The sequence below is a fragment of the Photinus pyralis genome, unplaced genomic scaffold (assembly GCF_008802855.1).
Source record: "Photinus pyralis isolate 1611_PpyrPB1 unplaced genomic scaffold, Ppyr1.3 Ppyr1.4_LG3b, whole genome shotgun sequence".
Classification (NCBI taxonomy): Eukaryota; Metazoa; Arthropoda; class Insecta; order Coleoptera; family Lampyridae; genus Photinus; species Photinus pyralis.
The window spans coordinates 23329156-23349909 of NW_022170510.1; the positions used below are offsets into that span (position 1 = coordinate 23329156).

A 20754-nucleotide genomic window follows, 5' to 3' on the forward strand; every position below is an offset into this window, starting at 1 on the left:
ACAGTAAAACTAGAAGTGAAACGATCATGATAATATTTTCTTTCGGTAGATCATGCAGAACTGTTGGTATGCAAATTGTCAGATTTAAATTGTCAATGAGAGCCTAAATACGAGCCTGAATACTTTTAGGTAACTATTTGCGTGAAACAGCCTATATGGAATTCACGCATTTTAGTTTGTTTTATTTTTGAAATATGAGAATAAACTTGGTTTTATAGGGATCGGCCAACACCGACACATCCTCCGCCGGTATATTAACTATACAAGGTGCAACAATTTGATCGTAGTTGCTTAAAAAAAGTGAATGGAAGCAGGGATTAAAACTAGCATTTTTTTTCCAAATAAACCGAAATCTAAAATATTTCGTGTGGAAGCTACTCCAAAGTTACTCCAAAACAAAAGGTTTTTTTTTAATTTTCAAAAATTACGTTGATCTCGTTATTTTCATGATTTTTAGACGGAATTTTTTATTGCGCACTTGATCATTTTTTTTAATCAGCAAGAGCATACGAAAAAACCCTCGAAAAAACCTATCCTAATCTGCGAATTCTACCCTCTTAAATATGCGTTGTGGTTGCTGGGGAAAAGAAAGATTGAACAAGAAACGCGAATTTTTGTACTTTTAGGGCTAACGAAACATTTTGGATCTTCCGTTTATTTGAAAAGCAAAAGTTTTTTCTGTTTACTTAATTTTTACACCATGTCCAGGTATATCATCATGTACTTGTATACATAGCGACTCAATAAAACTAATAAGTAGGCTGTGTACACTGGATATCTACTGCGATTTGCTCTTTGACAAAAACTATTTGATAAAGTTTGTGAAATTATGACAAAAAAGGTAATTCCCAATAAATAAAAAGTAAGTCCGTGGGATGTAATGATAATGGTCTAACACCTGCTATAAGAATTGCAATGGCCATTTACTACAGAGGAGCCTTAAAGGATTAAAAGGGACTTTTGGGAGGCACCTGTAACCTCGAACAAACAAATGATCAAATCGAGGATCAAATCTACACACGTACGTCACAAAAGTGATACTTTGGCTCTTAATAAAACAACATTTTATTAAAGTAATCATGGGTCAGGACGTTCTGCGTAACTAACATAATTTAAAATAGCGGAGCTTTTCAGTGACAATGACATTGTATAACTACCGTTGGTCAATTACATGCATGCAACCTTTATGTAACAAAATAATGTACCTACCCAGAAATTCACATCATTCAGATTTTTGTCAACTAAATATTCCGTACTGGTGCCATTTCGAGACCGGGCTACGTTACAAGAACGGGGAATATAATTTTCCACATATGCGTACTGACACAATAATTTATACCATCTATAAAAAAGTTAAAGAGCTTTTAGTATACCGCACAACCGTTCATTCTCTGTATATTCGTATCAAACTGTTGGAGTGTAGATCAGCCAATTTTGTCATAGCTAGGGCAAAGGAATTTAATTACTTCGTCGAGAATCATAAAAATTGCTCACGGGAACTTCAAATTTAAGAACAAACGTGACAAGCTTGTAGATTTAAGGTATAAGGTAGGTAATTAACGGTAAAAAATGAGCAAATTTTATTTTCTTAGTTTCAGACATCGTCGGACGTCAAAATCAGTACAGGAGCTAAGTACAACCGTAAAGAAACAATATGGGGCTCAACAGATTCGTTTCGATAATGTCAAACTAAAATCTCATCAAACGCGAAGCACTTTCACAACCGCTATAAAAGGTTGAAACATAAACCTCAATATTAAGAATGTTTCCTTTTTATTTTATAGGTCATTCGTCTGTCGTAGTAAAATATATGGCAATATTCCAAATTTATGGACAAAAAAGTGAGACAAATTGTTGTGTACATAAGAATAACCAATATTGTGGGGTAATAAAAAAAGATATGAAACTTTCATTGTTATTAAGAGGATGGTCCGTTTCATAATTCCGATTGAAGACAATTGCCATCAAAATATCCGGCAACAAACGCCGCTCTTCAATAATTTCTATTCTATGTGAACAACACAAAAAACTAGAAATAAAAAAATGTTGATGTTTCCACAAGATACGATTACATTAAGCGTTTAAAAAAAGCTTTGCGGCAGGAAATGTAGTTCAATTTGGAACGAATTACACAAATACAAGCTCGGTTAAATTTTCACATCGGAATTCGAGTTTGAAAACCTCAACAGGAAAACTCTGATGTTTATATGTAAATGATCGCATAACTTTACCTAATGATAGTAGTGCATCTTTAAATATAATGTGTAGCTATTTTGGGTTCTCGTTTTAGTGTCAAGAGAAGTATGCTAAAAATAATTCAGTATTAATACATTTGACGTAACAAGTCTGAAATAAACAATATATGAAGTAAAATGGTTGAATCACGGTAGGTCTGTAAGATGTTCAGGATGTTTCCATAAGAATATATTTATAGCGGGTTAAAATTAAATTAAGTTCAAAAATAGTAGGCAAATAAACACTGAGTGGAACCGTGAGGTCTGATCGGAACTGAAACGGAAACGGTAGCCCAATTATATTTTCAATAGAAATGATATTCAAAATTTTAAAAATAAAGCGTTCTAATTTCTCACGCATTTGGCAAGAATTCAGGCGGAAGGAAAAATGAATGGTTTCCCTAGTACCTACAGATTTCAACGGATTGGAATTGGAAACTGGATACAATTGAAAATAATGCCAATCGGAAGCAATGACTTACAGTGTATTCCCATAACTTGGTTTCTTTGCGCTTCATTCCACACACCATGTTAAGGTCTCTTATTATCATTTAAACTCACTAAAATTGTTCAGTACACGTGATTCATGTTTGCGGCGGTATATACCGGTGGGGTAAAAACGTAGGTATAAAGCGAACGCGACTCAAAATGTAATTAATTAACATTCGTAATGCAGCAAAACAAGGTCGCACGCAAGTAAGTGTAATATATTTTAATACCGGCAATTAAATCAATTTTAATGTCGCTACCTACGAGCGCAGAAAACGACTGAAATACAAGTAGTTCGGCAAACCTCCAGTAGTTACTTGGACTATTTACATAAAAAATTTGCTATTTCTTTCGCTTACTAATCGACCTAAATATACAGTCGAGTAGTGCTTCACTCGGGAAGCACACACACACCATTAGTGCAAATCATACTGGTGGCGAAGAAGTAAAAGCTTCACATGATTAATAGCACTTCGTTCGCGCAAATTTGAAACAAAAGGGGTAAAAATAAACCCACACTGCCAAACTGGAAATGAGTGTTGGCAAAAGTGAACTTGCATTGTGGTAGTCTGTCAGGTACATATACTTACTTAAATACAATTGACTATAGTGAACGCTAGATGTACCTGTCAATTTCAAGTAAAATAATTGTGTAATTTGAAATAAAGAGCCAATTCTATAATAATAACTTTATTATGAAACGGAATTCACAAGACTATTGTGATGTTACAAAGTCGGCACGTTTAAAATAACCTCGAATATTTTTATACCAATTTTTTCCGATTAATACAAACTTTACCTTGCACAACAAAAAGCTAGAAATAATATGATTTATTTTAACTTTTAATCCTATATTCAAGTTACACAATCACACATGGATTTAATAAGCAACCGGATCTTAATTCTATTTTGATTTGGATAATAATTACGGGACACAACCGGCACAATCTACGCTAGATTTTACTTACTTTCACAGAACGCTTGTAATTTAAGAATTAGTATAAAACCCTCAGAAGTCGTCAAAAATGTAACCTTTTTGGTAACAATCTAACATGAATTTGCTGAAGAGAGTAATTTTATCACTGCTACTGTGACCAATACACCACAGTAAAATTCCAGTATACATCAATCTCGACATCAATTAAACAAATTACAATGTATATGTAAACAAATTTGTAAACAAATATAGCAAACGAGCACCTGGGACACTGAAAATTTAATCAGTTCTTCCTTTGGTGATGATAAACATAATACTGAAAACAGAATGTGAAATTCGAAATATTTCGTGAGTTATCATATACACAAGCGTATGAAGTACATGTACCCAGACGGACGGACAGAAAGTCCAAATGACCATAATTGAATCAGTTAGTCCCTTGACCATTGTCTACATATTACTGAAAACAGAATTGGAAAATTCGAAACCGTTCGCAAGTTATCATGTACACAGACGGACGGACGGACAGAAAATCTGAAATCATGAACTCGCTTAGGAGCTCGTTAATAATTCTAAAATCTGATGAATTACTTTAATTGTTTCCAAATTGGTCAATACGAACTTTTTCCATTTAACTTCTAAAAAGATTTGAGAGTGGAAAAAAGTTAAAAGATTCAGTACGAGAATATTCCTTCAAACGAGTTCAATTTTGGTTAGATATAAGGTGTGTAGTATTTTTTTTTAATTGTCATATTTTTTTATTGTTCATTGTTTTAAATACTTAGGAGGTAAAAGGAAACGTGGCCATATAGAATTTAAGTTTCCAATACTCGTCATACACAAATGTGAGAGATGTAAGTACTTTCTTTTTTCTTAAAGTAAGGGTAGTAGAATTTCATTGGAGACTAGCCGCCTGTTAAATAACTTGTGTTAGATAGAATTTGTAATTGAAGTAGGAAATCAATTTTAAACAAGTATAAATTGTGCAGTTGTGCAGATAACGCGAGATAAAGCGTATTTTTTAACCGAAATAGCTTTTGTTTTGACATCACCAATGGATAGATTTCTTGCAGACGTCTCAATCGCCCTTTGTGAGTACCCTCTTCCGACAAGCCGTTCTTGAGGTATAAGAATATACCCGATCACGATAAGAAGTCGAAGAGCAGGGCTCGGGTTGGTAGAAATTAATTCCTTCCGTTGAGACCTTTCATTAGAGTACCATTTAGCCGAGGATTTAGCATTAGTTTTACTTTTACTCGAGGTGTACCGTACAGTGTACAGTGCCACCAAGCTCAGAATATAGATATGCGAAGCAGAGTTGGACTGGGTCAAGCATAGAGTGACCCAGTGACCCGGTGACCCAGTTAGTTTACTGACCCAGTGACCCAGCTTGACCCAGCTTGACCCGGTGACCCAGTTTGACCCGGTGACCCAGCTTGACCCAGTGACCCAGCTTGACCCGGTGACCCAGCTTGACCCGGTGACCCAGCTTGACCCGGTGACCCAGCTTGACCCAGTGACTCATCTTGACCCAGCTTTACTCAGTGACCCGTCTTGACTCGGTGGCCCAGTAATTAAATTATTGTTAGGTATCATCTAAAACAATTTCAAGTAACTTTTAATTTAAAAAAAAACTTCCTCAATAATATTCGGCAACAAGCACGTAGCCCAATGTCATTCAAGAGAACTAATACCTAAAAAAATCAAATGCATTTGTTTACAGTTTGTAGTCAAGTAGTCAATGAAAGTATTTAGAGAAAAGGTTTATTTGGATTAAGCTAACTAGTAGAAAAAAATTAAATGTGAATGAACACCTGTAAGCAAACTGGTAAGCCTTGAAGCAAAGAAATAACAGTATTCTAATACAATTTGGGACATGGAATTTTCAACAAACCAGCATTTCATTTATTTCATAATCTGTACACTTGAACCGAGGGCACTGACTTAACTGCGTTATTCGATCAAACTAGGTGACTGGGTCGAATTGGGTCCCCGGGTGAAATTGGGTCGCTGGGTCAAACTGGGTCACTGGGTCAAACTGGGTCACTGGGTCAAACTGGGTCACTGGTTCAAACTGGGTCAAGTTGGGTCACTGGGTCAAACTGGGTCAATGGGTCAAACTGGGTCACTGGGTCTAACTGGAAAGAGTATGACGTGACCCAGCGACCCAGTTTAATTTAGTGACCCAGGTGACCCAGTGACCCAGTCCAACTCTGATGCGAAGTAATTTTGAAATAATTCAAACTGGCCAATAGAAAGCCTCCGAAACGACGCGGTAGATTTCGTGCATACCCTACTAATGTTGTGACAGTTTATACGCTTTACGTTATTTACGTTTTCTCTTAGATCATACATATTATAACATATATGGTTAAGGGTTTTCTACGACCTCCCTGAAAATAAGGTCATAACGTATTATTTAGAAGCACGATATAGGTAGTATACCTTCACCCGTGCGTAATAAAAAAGATTAGAATAGATAGATCATGTACGTTTGGAAGTGATAATTATTATAGTTACAAATGCCGAAACTGTCAACAGATGTCGTTTTGGATTTTGCCTTATTTTCATGTCGAAATTTACGGGGGGTCGTAGAAAAAGTATTTTACGTAATTCGGTTGTACTTTGCGTATTACAGGTTCGTAGAATTACCGCAATCTGCTGCTTTGCTGACTCGTGCGCAATTTTTCTACTCACCTGTAATACTTACGCACTATTACAACCTTATGACGTATATAACTATTGCCCTTTGCTTCTTGTTTTTTGCTTTATTTTACGTTTCCAGTTTTATGCCAACTTTACAGGAACAAAGTTGATAAGGTTTACCTACTGTTGCGTCCTCAATTTAGAATTCGTTTCTTTAGTTATATATTTGAAATTATCCTTAGCACACCCTGTATGCTATTTCGCCTGCCCCTGTATATATCCCCACTTATGGTGCTGCGCATGAGATGTCAAAGTTAGAACCAAGCCTACACATGTGCATTCGTTGAACACCAATCGAATAAGAATACAAGATGTCGTCGTACAACCATTAATAATGAGCGTGTCTGTTAAAAAGCAGCATGCCATTTTTGTCGAACTTATTTGTACAGGGTGTCCTATTAATAAAGGTCACAGGCCATATTTATGAAACCGTTAATCACTGGAAATTATTTTTATATTTCTAGGTTTGCCGCTAGAGCGGTTTTTACCTAAGATATACCCAACAAACATGCATAATAAATACATGCATCGCAATCTTGCAGCATTTTGATGCAGCACATATTGCTCCAGTCAATAAAATATGAATGGTGGGGGAAGGGGAACATCTCTTTAAGACCGAAGGCCCTCGGGATATACTCATGGCGACCTTGTGCGTTATTTGATTCATAACGTCCTTAGTACCTTAATTACTATTAAGACATTGATGTAATTACAAAGTGCCTTTTTTTTCAGTGTAGAAACATCAATTTTTAAAAATAAAAGTGTGTCTTTCCATTTAGAAAAATTAGGTTTTTTGCCATTTTTTCTATCGAATTGATTTGATCCATCTCTTTATCAACTATTCAAGATAGCGGATATAAAGTATTCGTTGCATTATATTACATAATAATTATTAAGTTTCGTTTTAATATTTGGAAGGTTTAAATGTTTGGTTGTAAATTGACGCGGCCAAGAAGTATCTAAATTGAGCATCCATGAGACAGACTAAGTAAGTAAAACCAGGACTCGTTTCTATATCATACGATCTAATACCTACTAACAATCGTTTACTCGTTTATTTTAGCTTAGCTCGCGGCATCTGGTATTAGCATTTTCTCGAGCTTTCTAAAATGAATAACTAATACCTCCCAAAAAATGTCTTGCAATATTTTGTCAAATTCTTCTCTTCTCAATCCAGTTTAGAATATGTTCCGGAATAGAGAGGTTTTGGTAAACAAAAACTAAACAGGCGGGAATTATTCCATGAAAAACTAAAGCATATTTTTTATTCAATCGCCTACCTATTCACGCATGACGAATTTCGTGTATCAAACGATGAAAGACAGATCACTATCACGTTTGTCAACAAAAGAATAGGAATTGAAACCAGTGATTTTTATATGTAGAAGGTAGACCTCGAGGTAGACATTTTGCTAGGTTTCTCTGACGGCGCAATAAAGACATTAATATGTATTATCAAAATTTCTCCCTACACCATCTCTGGTACAGTTAAAATTTCACGTACAAGCAATAATCATAAATAGAAATGTTCATCCTTATTGCACCACAATTTACTTCCAGTAAATGTCGTCAGCGAATTGCTATATCAAATCGTTCAGAGAGATAACAGTGAAAGTCAACCAAGAATTTTTAAGGAAATTTAAACAGGAACAAAGGAAAGCTGTAACACGATAAAGGCGGATGTTTCATAATACGAGTACAAATTACGAAATGGTTCTGACCTATTTTAAATAACTAAAAGGGAATCTGAATGTTTTACTTACATGTTTACTATCCCCGGAGCCGAGTAGGGGTGAGTGGGCCTGAAACAAGAACGTTTGATTAACATTATTTCGAAGCGAAAGCGTACATATACAAGAAACAAACTAGCAAGAACTAGCTGCTGCTATAAGCATCAAAAGAGTTTTTTTTATCGTCGCTTAAAAACCTCAATATATTTTCTGGGAAATATCGGCGTCAAGTTAAAAAAAAGTGATTGATAAGAAATCAAATGCTATTATGGAAAAGTCGTTCAAACTCCTAAAAATACAATTTTCATCCCATAAGGCAAACCGTTTTCCGTAAAGCTTTGAAGTTCGCATCAATCTCTATTTGTTAAAGAATATTGATTTGATGTTAACAATGTTGATTTTTATAAACTTACGAGTTCACGAGATGAAACGTTTTTGAAGTGAGAATGTACGAACATCTTTGTAAATCTTTACTTCTCTCCTCATTAGCGGTCACGAATTTTACAAAATGCAGACGCATAGAGAATACGACTTTTCCACGCTCTTAAGCTAAGTGGCCCCCTTAACAATGTCTATGCAATTTTACGATCACGAGTTTTAATAATATAATATGCCATGATTTGAATCGCTTTTGAAGGTATTCGGCATCCAAGTCAATTAAATAAATACCTGAAATTGCAATTAAGACAATTACTCTAACACAAAATCCTGATTGCAAAAGATGCCGTCAATAAGATACAAACAACAATTATTAATTGTTTTCGTAGCCATCCCTAACAAAATATCCATTTTTCTACCGACCGAGTGCAAAAAAAGTACTACAAGACTAACATTTTACAATAGCCGAATAAAGTATGACAGTATAAACCCGTAAATTAAAAACGGCAATATCACCTTTCAATGAAAGTTCATGGTGATACAGCAAAACCATTAGGCAAGTGGGGCGGGATTATCTGCCGTTTCCAAATGAACACAAGCGGAAATTGATGATGCCAAAATGTAGAGGAGAATGCTTATTTAGGATTTAAATAAAGGGATGAAACGAAATAAGTATCAGCAGGTTTAATGAGTAAGTTAAAAGTAAATGACGTGTGAACTGTATCTCATTTCCTAGCGGAAGCAGAGCTTCGTCATTACCACTTGTTAATTGCTCTATTAAGAACGTGACATCATTAAAAAGGAGATATACCTATGACTGATCGCAAATTACGTTTTAGAGATAAAAGGTACACGTTAGAACTTTAAATTCAGTTTTAAAACAAAGAGATTGTCAACTTATGGCAACGGTAATACACTTGGGACAGGGTACAAATAAAATCCATATCCATCACTCACTTTGAATGGGTACATAAGTGCACATTTTTTGTGCGGTAATTCATGCATGACATATTAACATTTTTTTTATTGGAAAAGTACATGCTTCATTGAACATTGGCACAAAAAAAAGTACATTCACGAATGGAAATTAAACCAAATCAAAGCTCGTTTGATTTTTTATTTCCATCTTTCAATTAATTTCTAGGAAGTGCCTCAACAATATAGTATCGATCGAATTATCATGTGATAAACATATTTAATATTTATACAAAATTCCTCGTCAAATTTACAGCATTTCATTTTTAAAAAGATGCGCTATAAATAAATACCAAAACAAAGACATTATTAGGTAATTGAATAAGAGCAAAATTATCATTTGTCATAAATAATATTTATACTGCTGTGGAACGAAAATGAGATACATCCCCACTAAAATAATGATAAATTAATTTACATCAGCTGATGAACTGAGAGACAATTTTATATACATTCTTTTATTTATTTCATTCGCACTAAGGGTATGTTTGTATGGTCATTATTCATTAAAGTCGATGCCGTAAACAAGTAAGTACTAATAAATTGTGACGTTGTGCGATCTAATAGACTCAAAAGATATGGATGCCGAGCGAACAAAATTGAAGGGAAAAAATATTAGCATAGATAATAAAGGGATATGTGGGGATGTTTGTTTTCTAAAGTAACATTATAAGTGTTTAATAGCCGTGTGTACTGACAAATGAAAGCTGGGATTAGCTAACTTAAAACTAGATACAGTGCCAAGTCACCAGCCTGGCGACGCCTATAGATGTCAGGTCTCCTACTGTGTTTGCTGCTGTGTGAGTGGAGAAGGAAAAGGAAGCGGTTTTGAACAATTCCAAATAGCCGCATGTGTTGTGCGCTACTATTATGTGGTAATATAAAAAGGACAATGCAGAGATGTTTTTATTATTGCTATGAGTTCCTCTTTTGCCGTTCGATTCTCAAATTCGATCGATATCCAAATCTTAACTTTTCGGAAATTGATAAGCGATCCCAGGTTCTCAATCTTAGGGTCTCTACAGGACGATTCCTCTGCGGTCTCGTGTCAGTTATTGGTAAGGTAAATTTTATTTGCCGTGTCCAATTGCAGAAGAAAACCGCAAATAAGAGAAGTATATTGTTAGTGCGTCCGTTTTCAAACCTCTGTAAAGATTAATTAAAATTATTTCAACCACGTTAATCTTTTATATGATTTTTTATCGTTATGAAATTATGATCAAATGGTGTAATATGTACTTAATAACATATTGAGGTACAAACAATACTGGAGCAAGCGAACACACTTTTAGATGAAGAGTAGGTACAAAGAACTCCTGTTATTTAAACAGTACGTGCTACTGGATTTAAAGAAGTCTTGACAGAAAAAAAATTCAACAGGAAGGAAAGAAAGGGCGTGCGTCTTCAATAAAATGCAGAAAAGCGTCCTTCTGAGCTCAAAAGTCCGCGACCAGAGTTTCAACGGTATTTTTTATTTTCGACGCTCCTTGATATAACGTTTGATTACACACTGATTTTCGAAACAAGCGAATTGTATAATTACTACATTTGTTTGAATAATAATAATAATAGCATTTTTTGTTCAAACAGGCAAATACCCAAATAATTGAACAAAATTGTTAAGTTTATAGCACATCAATATAGGTGCATGAAGGAACAACTATAGAAAAGAAAACATAGGTTCCTACTTAAGGCTCCTCTGTAGTCAATCCGCCATATTGCAAAAATAGCTAAACTTTCTTATGAAATGCTGCTTATGTAGTTGCAGTCTAACAAATTCGCGATAGTGGATATTCTTTGCAATGATTAAAAGAACGGCGGTACTTAAAAAAAGTTGTAATATCGGTCTTAGTTTTTTAGGAAGATCGATAAATAGAAAAATCGATTTTCGTAAATAACAGCCGTTGTAATGGGAGTACCTACAGCACCAATTTGGAAATCCGACAGTATTTCCTACGGCGGTACTTAAAGATATTATTTCCACCTATTATGATAATGCATATATTTGAAACAAGTTGTAAATCAGCATATGCATGATTAAAGCGCATTTTTGGTAATGCAGGTCAGTATTTTATTAGCGAAGTTTAAAATTATCGATCTCACGAGTAATTTTGGCTGCGTTAAATAATTAATTTTATTTAATTTCAATTGACGGTACGTCTTCATTTTGTAAAACAAATCACAAAGTAAATAATAAGTTTTTATACTGGTAGCGCTATCTAACGGTAAAATTATAGCACCTACGAAACCCATATCGAAATTATTTTCTTCAATTATCGATCTCACAAGTAATCTAACTCAAAATAGACTAGTGCCTGCACATCTACACTATAGCAGAAAGCTTTTAGTGAAAATTTGAAGTCTCTAGCTATTGTAGTTGTGGAGATCTAACGCGGACAGCCGGCCTGCCAGCAATGACGAATATAATAGCGTATTTTTTTCAAAAATGCGCTAAATAGTATATTAAGATACAAGTGTATAATCAAGTCTTTAAAGCACGCGCAACGAGTTTAAGGGCACGACGCAAAGCGGAGTGCCTTTAACGTTGCAAGTGCTTTAAAGACCAATTATACACGTGTATCTTATAGTATTTTTTATTATACCTGCAGTATAATTTAAAAATAGGAAATACAATGAAGTCATATTGACGTTATACTCGAATACATGTCTAATTAAGTGGGCTGGGTGTTCGTAATTTCACGATTGCCATGGAAATGTCATTTGACGTTTGCTTATAAAAATCATCGTCTTTGTGAATTAAAAGATTTCCGTTGAAAAAGATAATACACCGTCCATTAAATCGATTGTTGTAAAATCTAAACAAACGTTGGTAGGTGTAAAATTCAACTCCAGTAGAGCCTATTATAAAGAATATGAAAAGTTGTTTCCATGGATGAATAGGAAGTTACTTACGAATACATTCTTAAATGCATCCATAATGCTGGCATATATGAAGGAAATGTCAAAGGTATTTAAATCTTCTATATTTTGGTGCATTCATTCAAAACTTTAAAGCAATGCTGCGATTAAAAAGTGGAACAGATTTGGAAGCATACCCTAAATTACGCGCGTTTGTGAAAGCTTCAACCAAAGGATAGGTACAAAAGCCAAATAAATGTTCTGCATTTACAGAAAGCGAGCTAAGAGGATTTTTTATTTCATTCAGATGACAGTTTCAAAAGTCATACTTGAAGTATCGTTACTTAGCAACTTTAAAGCACGTGTGTTTTAAAGGCCCTTTTTCGCACGCATTTGAGTGTTTAAAACGGAGATTGTGATTCAGGTATAATAATAGTACATTATATATCAAGGTAGAGAAGTACAGTATTATTGCCTGAGCACCAAGATTACATCTCGAGGCGCTTGCGCCGAGGGATGTAAGGTGCGAAGGCAATAATAGACTTCTCTACCGTGGTATATATACTATTTTTTTCACTACTAGCACTTGAAATCCTCTAAATTAACATATTATATTGATAAGAAAATGAACGGTTGGACAGAATTTTTTGTTTATTAATTTAACATGTCAATCAAGTGCGTAGAAGTACAAGTCAAACAGGCCGTGTTCTGTCATTGAGATATTTTCAAAGAGTAATTTCGTTCGAATTTTTTCAAAATGTGATAATTTTAGATATGTAATTTCTCTGGAAATGGTTGATTGTGGCAATTATTCATTTTAGAGAACTTGTCTAAACGTTTATTGAGCGAAATTTCGGGTTGTATTTTCTAAAAGTGACAGCGTGACAGTTCTCATTATTGACTACTAGTTAATAATAAAAAATTATTAACCACTTTGAACAAATGCCGAGAAAGCCTACTTTACAAGTGGAAAAAAGGTTAATAATCATGTCATCAGACGCTAGTAGTGAAAAAAAAATATGTATCGCGATCTTTAGAAAAAAAATCAAAACGCTAACCTAAGGATAGGCAACTCATATTGCACTATAACTCCTGAGGCGACAACTCATTACTTGAAAGGGAAAACAAAATAAACTACCTGGCATTATCCTGCACATTGTTACGCCGTTCCTAATGATATATAATTAGCTAATGTTCATGAATGCTGTTGATTTGTGAATCATAATGTCACATTAACCAAGACGAAAAGTGTACTAAATGCATATTTATTGTAGGTACATTGGAAATAATTTTTGATTTCTAAAACCTTTTTCATTCTATCAGGATGCTTCAAGAAATTTGTTTAGGAAGGTATCTAGTAGCCCAATTTTTAGCTAAACCCCTAGGCGGAATACGACTGTACCAGTAATTAGAAACATTTTTGCCGTAAATTTGTTCTTGTGTAGAAATGTGGCACCGTTTTGATTTTTTGGACTAACGCATGACCACCACACAAGCGGGTAGCACAGTATTATAATTCGCAAACACTACTACTGAGTCGAGACTTAGAGAGGCAAGTGCTACTTATTTTTTCAATATGATCAGAGATCAGGAATATCCGCTTATCAAAAAAATAAAGGACCGACAATTTTCGATTTTTACAAATAAATTGGCCAGAAAGTTGCGCCCAATAGTTTTCACATTCTGAGCCTACCATTTCAAAGAAATTCGATTGCACTTGTTCATTTTAACTGTTACAAAAAATGTTCCAATTCTCCTTTTTTGTTAAATTTCTAAGCGAGATACGATAACTAATAGGCGACATTGAAAAATTTATTTAAAAAAAGTGTCATTGTTTTGATCATGTCAAGTCAAGGTAGTGAGATATCACGAAAATGAATATTTGTATCAAAACATGGGTGAAATTTTGCGTTTTCCCGGTGATTAGTGGTGGGTAAAAAAATTCTCCCACTTTTAAAAAATTTCAACTATTTACTTTTTCCGTTTGAGAATATGATGGAATCCCGCAAACTTCACATCAACTTAGCGAATATGAACTGATATCATCTCGGATCTTGCCTCTCAGAAAATAGAGGATCAACCGCGGAATCAACAAATTTTACAACTGAATTCTAAATTTAGGACAAAAAAGCGAAGTCATCTTGCTGCACATAAGATGTTCGGAAAAATTCTACATGGGTTGTGCATAAATATAAATAAGTATAACGCTAAACGTACAATTATTATTTTTTGAAAAGATAAGAATTTATTTAAAAATCGATATATGTTATACTTTTAATCATTGTAACAGAATTTTAAATGTTAGCTACCATTTTTATTAAAAAAAATACATTTTTTGTTGTTCACCCTTATTGTATAAAAAATAAAGAGATTTATTTTAGGCGTTCGAAGTGCCGGTTTATTAGGTTCTACCATACCTAAGTCCTAAGTGAATTCATTCATGCACATTATCTAATAACTATAAAAATCTATAAATCAGTAAAATTGATTAGAAAAACTCACAGGTAATTAAAAATGTTAACAAATAATGCTAATCTAGTCCACTAATGACCTAAGAACCAGGTAATTTACAGAAGGTGTCATTATAGAAAAATGCAGTAAATGCATTGAATAAGTAATTGACTCAATAGTAAAAGAAATATAGGCATTTGTGCATCTCCATTCAAATATTGTACAGTTTTTCGCTAAACTTGTTTACATAATATTAGTCCTTGACCATTATACATGGTCTATTGTGTTTAACAATAAATGAGGAGAATATGCAAAACTGGAAAGGATAGAGATACATCGTTGGTCTCACTCAAGGAGTAGGTACGTCGTCTAGAGATGTGTATTGTTGGTGGTCTAACCAATTGCAATAACATTGAAATACAAATTGACTACATAGGAGCCTTAAAGATAAATATACCTATAGTCTATACATCGAGGTCTACTTATGATTGTTAGTAGCACTTATTATCAAACTGAATGGATCATTAAAATGTCTGTGATATTTGATATGGAGTTGTATGTGGAGTATATTTTATTAGACGAATTGTATAATAGGTATATTTGTTCTACACCTGGGTAAGTAGAAGGTAGTGCCTAGAAGATAAACGCGCAGCAGTATAAGACAATTGGCTATGCAAAGAGACGCAGTTATAAATGTGTCCATGAATTAAACTATGTAAAAAAGACAGAATGATATACCTTCTTCTCATTGAAAGAGCTGGGACGTTACATTTTTAGCGCATTTCAAAATAAAAAAAAATGCGCTATTGTGGCCACTTTATCCGTCCGTCCGTCCGCTCGTTTTGAGACGCTACTAGATTTTTATCTTAAGAGCTATTGTTCTACTTTTTTCGCTATTTGGTTCGTTATGGTGTCGAGTCTTGCACCAAGGAAGGAATTTTTTCTGTACCGCTTACAAAAAAAGTTATTGTAAAAAAAACAAAAAACCGTTTTTTACATGTTCCATAATTTTACACTTTTGCCGTTTATTAACGATCCTAGAGATCGTTTATAATTTTGCATTGCTATCTGTCGTCTGCCTGTTGGTCTGTCCGTCTGTTCCTTTGTCTGTCTGTCCCTCTATCTGTCCGTGTGAACGATAACTTTGTTTAGAAATGTCCGATCGCTCTTACATCTCCGTTAGTTATGAACTGAATTGCATGAAATTCAATATGGGCATAGCTTTAGCCATATAATACGCAATGCCAAAAGTTGAGTCGAATCGATTCAAAATTCACAGTGCCCTTTTCGCATCTCGGCCATTTCTAAACCGAATTGCAAACTTTTTTAATTATAAAAGTATTTAAATGAAATTTTATACATAGCCACTTGGAATAAAAGCAAATTTAACGCCAATTTCAAAATTTGGTTTTGCGCATGCGCAGTGCCAACTTTCTTATTTAGTAAAGCATTGAAATGAAATTCTTCTTATAAACTGAAATTGAAGTAGGACATCAAAATGGATTGCACATTATGCAACGCTATCTTTCATATTTGTGGCCGGATTTTTACAATTTTATCAAAAGTTGCATCTTACAAATAGGAAATGAATGCAAGTTGAAATGCGCTTTATGTAAATCGTTTACGATTACTTTTTAACTTGTTCAAGTAGAGCGTCTTAGAGGAATCCTCTATCAGGATAAACTACTTCAGAACGAAAGTAGATGTATTTTAAAAAAGCGACGTTGAGTGCACTCGAGTTCATTAACGCACTTTTTGTAGGAGAGGTCCCAAGTCGGCGCTCCGTACTCCAGTTGAGACCTAACTAGGGTTAAATAAAGTGATTTAATTGTAGCTAAATTGTTAAATTTAGGTACGGAGAATAAAACCCAAGGAGTTTAAGGAACGTTTTACAATTTCATGTATGTGCACCGAAAAAGTTTAACAATTATAGATACTCCGTTGTTTTCTGCGGAAGTCTGTTTTGATATTGATAATTTGCCAGGATACGGTTGATCCTGTCCCTTTTTGCTAAAAATCGAGTTAAATTTAAACGTTGAGATGATCTAGATTCTGTCCTGTTTGTTATATTTTGAGATTCTTTAGCTTATCAAGACCAGAACAAGGATCTCTTAGTCTGCCCTCTTTCGGTAAGTATTCTCTTTTCTCTTTTGAAATTTAATAAAGACTAAGTAGCCTATCCGGTTTACTATCAGGTACTACATTTCCTTTTGCTTCATTTTGCGTAGTGTACGAGAACCCCATTATTCACATCGACTCACCTCTACTTTGCATGAGCATACCGTGCGCCGAGCCGTGTGCTTATCTAAAGGCAATTTCGCTACGGTTGCTCAAAGTGAACGTCACAATCTTTGAGGCAGGAGTACGGAACAATGGGTAGGCCGTTTAGCTCGATCCTCGGCTCGATCGTTCTAGGTATCCTAGTATCTCACACATCAGGGAGCCGGCAGGCGCTATAGGGTCGATAAAAGATTAATCGCCGAAGATAAGAAAGAAAGCAGATGCGAAGCATTGTTTCCTTGACATATGATACGCCCTCTAGACTCTTCGAGAAGCGTATTTCATGGTATTTCCAAAATCGACGCCAGTGATTATTAGTGAAGTATGTGATAAATTTACCTGTTGTACATTTGTGTAAGATGGTTATAATAATTACATGTATACATTAAATTAGAATTGAGGATTCATCTATCTCTTTCCAACCGAAGAAGTTTTCAACGATGAAGTGCAGCAACAGCAAACACATTTTTACGAACACTTAGTGCGTGTAAATTTAAAACCAAGTCAAACATGAGGTGTTCGAAATACGGCAGCTGGCGCATTTGTTCCTTTTAAACGAACACAAATACGTGCAAAACTTCGGAAAAGTTTTTGTAGTTGGAGCACGTTCACACTTCTGGGAAACTTTTACAAAATTGTCATTTCGAAAAGTTGAATTTATGTTAATAAGCCTCTATATTCTCCAGTATTGCATTGTGAAACATTGGCTGAAACAATATCCACAATGTGTTTTAATAAATGTTCATTGTGTAAGCGGGCCCAATAACAACAGGGAAGCGAATGAGTATATCACCTGACAGGGCAAATTGAACGTGATCAGCAGAATATCTCCATGATTTCAATTTCAATTATAATCACGTGGTAAACTTAATTTCATATCGCCGGAAACGTATATAAAATGTACACTAAGAATCCCAATCTAAGCAAATCCCAAATTTGATAAATCCACCGTCTAGATCTGCTAAACGAAAGTATCAATTTAATCATTTTCTGTTGAGCAATTTTGAATACCAACGATCACAGTCCGAAATCGTTTTGTAATAAGAACACCAATTTAAAAAGTATAATCCTAAAATCTGAGTGTATCGATTCGAAAATAAACTACGTTTCGTTTTTTAAATTCAATTTAAATTGATATACAAAATTATTAGATAAACTGAATAAAAGCTCACACATTCCAATAATTCGACATCGGGGAGGAAATCAATTTGTTACAGTATGCGGTTTCTATCCTCCCTCTACATTCTGATCTCCTCTCGTTTCCCTACCATCATCGAAGTGTGTAAGTTAACAGTACAGAGGTTAAGCCGCTTGAATTGTCTCCTTATCTCTTAGCGACAAGCTGTTACATTTCGTTACACCTGTCTTTACGTAAACGTAATTAAACCGTTAGCATGATATGATAAATTATACTACAGATGAGGTGAAGCCTAGCTTTGGAGCTAAATTTACAGCTATAGGGGAGACCCAAGTCGTGAAGCAATTTATTGTTTGCGAAAAATTTAATAACAAACTTGTCAAGTAGGTAATTCTCGAGATTGTATTTCTCTATATTACATATAATGTAAAATGTACTGAACGATAAACTCTTTGGGTCTACAAAAGTGCTCTTAAACTTTCCCAAAAAATTGCTCGGCGAACAAAAATTACAAGTGACCATACAAAGTTTTTCAATTACACTGTAACTTTTGGGTTAATAAAAACCAATACATCAAGTTTAAATAGATTTTAGATTACAACTCGAATTCATAAGGCACTAGGCGGAACCATCGTTAGTCCTTATTGATTAAATATTAATTTACACTAGACACACATTTCAGCAAACTTCGAAGCTCTCAGAATCGTGATCCTATATAGGTTTAGAAAATGAGAAATGCCGAAATATTTAAAGCAGGATTAATAGTCAAACCCCCATGCTTCATACGTAACGTTTTATAGCGTATTTTTAGCTTCCTAGGTATAGCTAGGTGGCTATTGCGATCACCATTTTTGGAAAACATAAAATTTCATCAAATGTCGACGTTTTAGATCATTTTAAGCAACTTTTAAAAGAATAAAATTTTTTTTCCGTCTGAATGTATGTGCGTACGTTGGCAATTTTCCGAGTTAACGGCTCGACGGATTTTGTTCAAATTTTGGATATGTATATTAGGCATACTGAAACGAAAAATAACGAACCGGATTTTTGAAACAAAATTTTGGAGCCCCGCAACGGCATCGAACTTTTTTTTTCAAATAGCAACCTAAAATTTTTATTAAGTTATTCGAAAGACCTTTTAATATCTAAGTTTTTAGCGCCGTCACGTCATACAACTTTATTTTCAATGAGCGTTGAGCGATTGCAGAAGTTCATTCGTTGCATTCTTTTTCGTTTTAATCCAAAGAACTAAGGTAAAATATCAATACCTATGTTAAAATATCTGTGTAGATGTATATATACTGCAGTTTTTAGAATGATTAATTAATATCACAGATTTAAACACTGAAATCTGAGTTATAATATACCTACCGGAAAGAAAAGTAGAATCTGACCCATTTATATAACATTTGCACCAGACCGCCGACAAAGAAGATCATTGCGAATTGGCCGCCGCGGTTCATGCTGCAGGCGATGACTCTTCCATCAAAATTTTTCATCACGTTTTCGCACATTACCACTTGCTAGCGAAATTTCAGCGATAACTGCACGAATCTTGTTCTTAAGGTCTTCAATTGTTTGTGGATTATTAGCATAGACCTCCTTCACGTAGCCCCAAAGAAAAAATCTGGCGGTGTTAAATCGCATGAGCTAGGCGCTCAAGCTGGCTGATAATTGCGAGAAATTATAGGCGGCCAGGCGGCGACTTAGAATTTTGGTAATATACTTCGATAATTTTAACACGTTTCGCTATTGTATAGCGTTCCATCGTGACTCTCAACTAAATTGTACTACATTCTACTGCTCAAATGTCAAATTTGGTGAAAAAAAAAGGAAGCGTTCAATTACAGCAAGCATTTAACTTCCTGCGTTCCCGATGGGTGGCCCTATATTAGCACAGATTTATAGTATATTTAAATCTGCGGTATTAGTAATAAACACAAACAAAAGTAAAAAAAAAAGCGTGCGAAGACGTTAAACGGCGAAGAGTGCTTTTTGGTCTGAGGTCTAGGAAGCTTTTCTGTCAAGAATTTGACTCATTTTTTAGAATTGCGTTGAAATGAGCCATTTACTGAATTTTTAATTTTTTTCATTATTTATAAAATATTTTAAATTAATCGTTGCTTTCCGAGCTCTCTCTATATGGTATTTTTTGTAATGCCATGAATTTATGACAAAATAACAATTAGCACATAAGCGACGTCCTCTCCAAAATTTTTTGCTTGAGGGAATATCAATAGTATTTTGTTGACATCATAATATTAAATCTTACTAGCAAAAGAAAAACAAGTAAAAAGGTTTTCGACCTAAGGCGAGTAACTTCAGCGCATTGTCCATGCATTGATCAGTACTTCCCAAAAGGTCATAGCTATGTGCGCTATGTTTTTCTTTACTAGAGGCATATAAAATGCATTAAAATTTCAAAGAAATATCTCCATAAATAAAACAGTTGGCGTTGCGCAGTGTGCGAATGAGTACATTTAATTTATGCTATCCATGCGATGTTTTTACTAAAATTTTTTACTACATGTGATTTGTTTTTCTTTACTAGAAGCATCTATGGTTAACATTTCAAAG

The 20754-nt window shown here is 34.5% G+C and overlaps 1 protein-coding gene and 1 long non-coding RNA gene across 10 annotated transcripts in view; one reads left to right on the plus strand and one right to left on the minus strand.

Moving 5' to 3' along the window:
* Positions 1–20754, minus strand: part of LOC116166746 (disks large 1 tumor suppressor protein) — a 287044-nt gene that overhangs the window by 76859 nt on the left and 189431 nt on the right. For all 9 annotated transcript variants that reach the window (XM_031481842.1, XM_031481839.1, XM_031481838.1 and 6 more), the window contains one exon: positions 8130–8168. In XM_031481842.1, the coding sequence (XP_031337702.1) occupies positions 8130–8168 (39 nt within the window). The remainder of the gene's footprint in view (positions 1–8129; positions 8169–20754) is intronic.
* LOC116166755 lies at positions 1173–1957 on the plus strand. Its single transcript, XR_004144399.1, has 3 exons — positions 1173–1548; positions 1599–1735; positions 1785–1957. It is a non-coding gene; the product is annotated as an uncharacterized LOC116166755 (long non-coding RNA).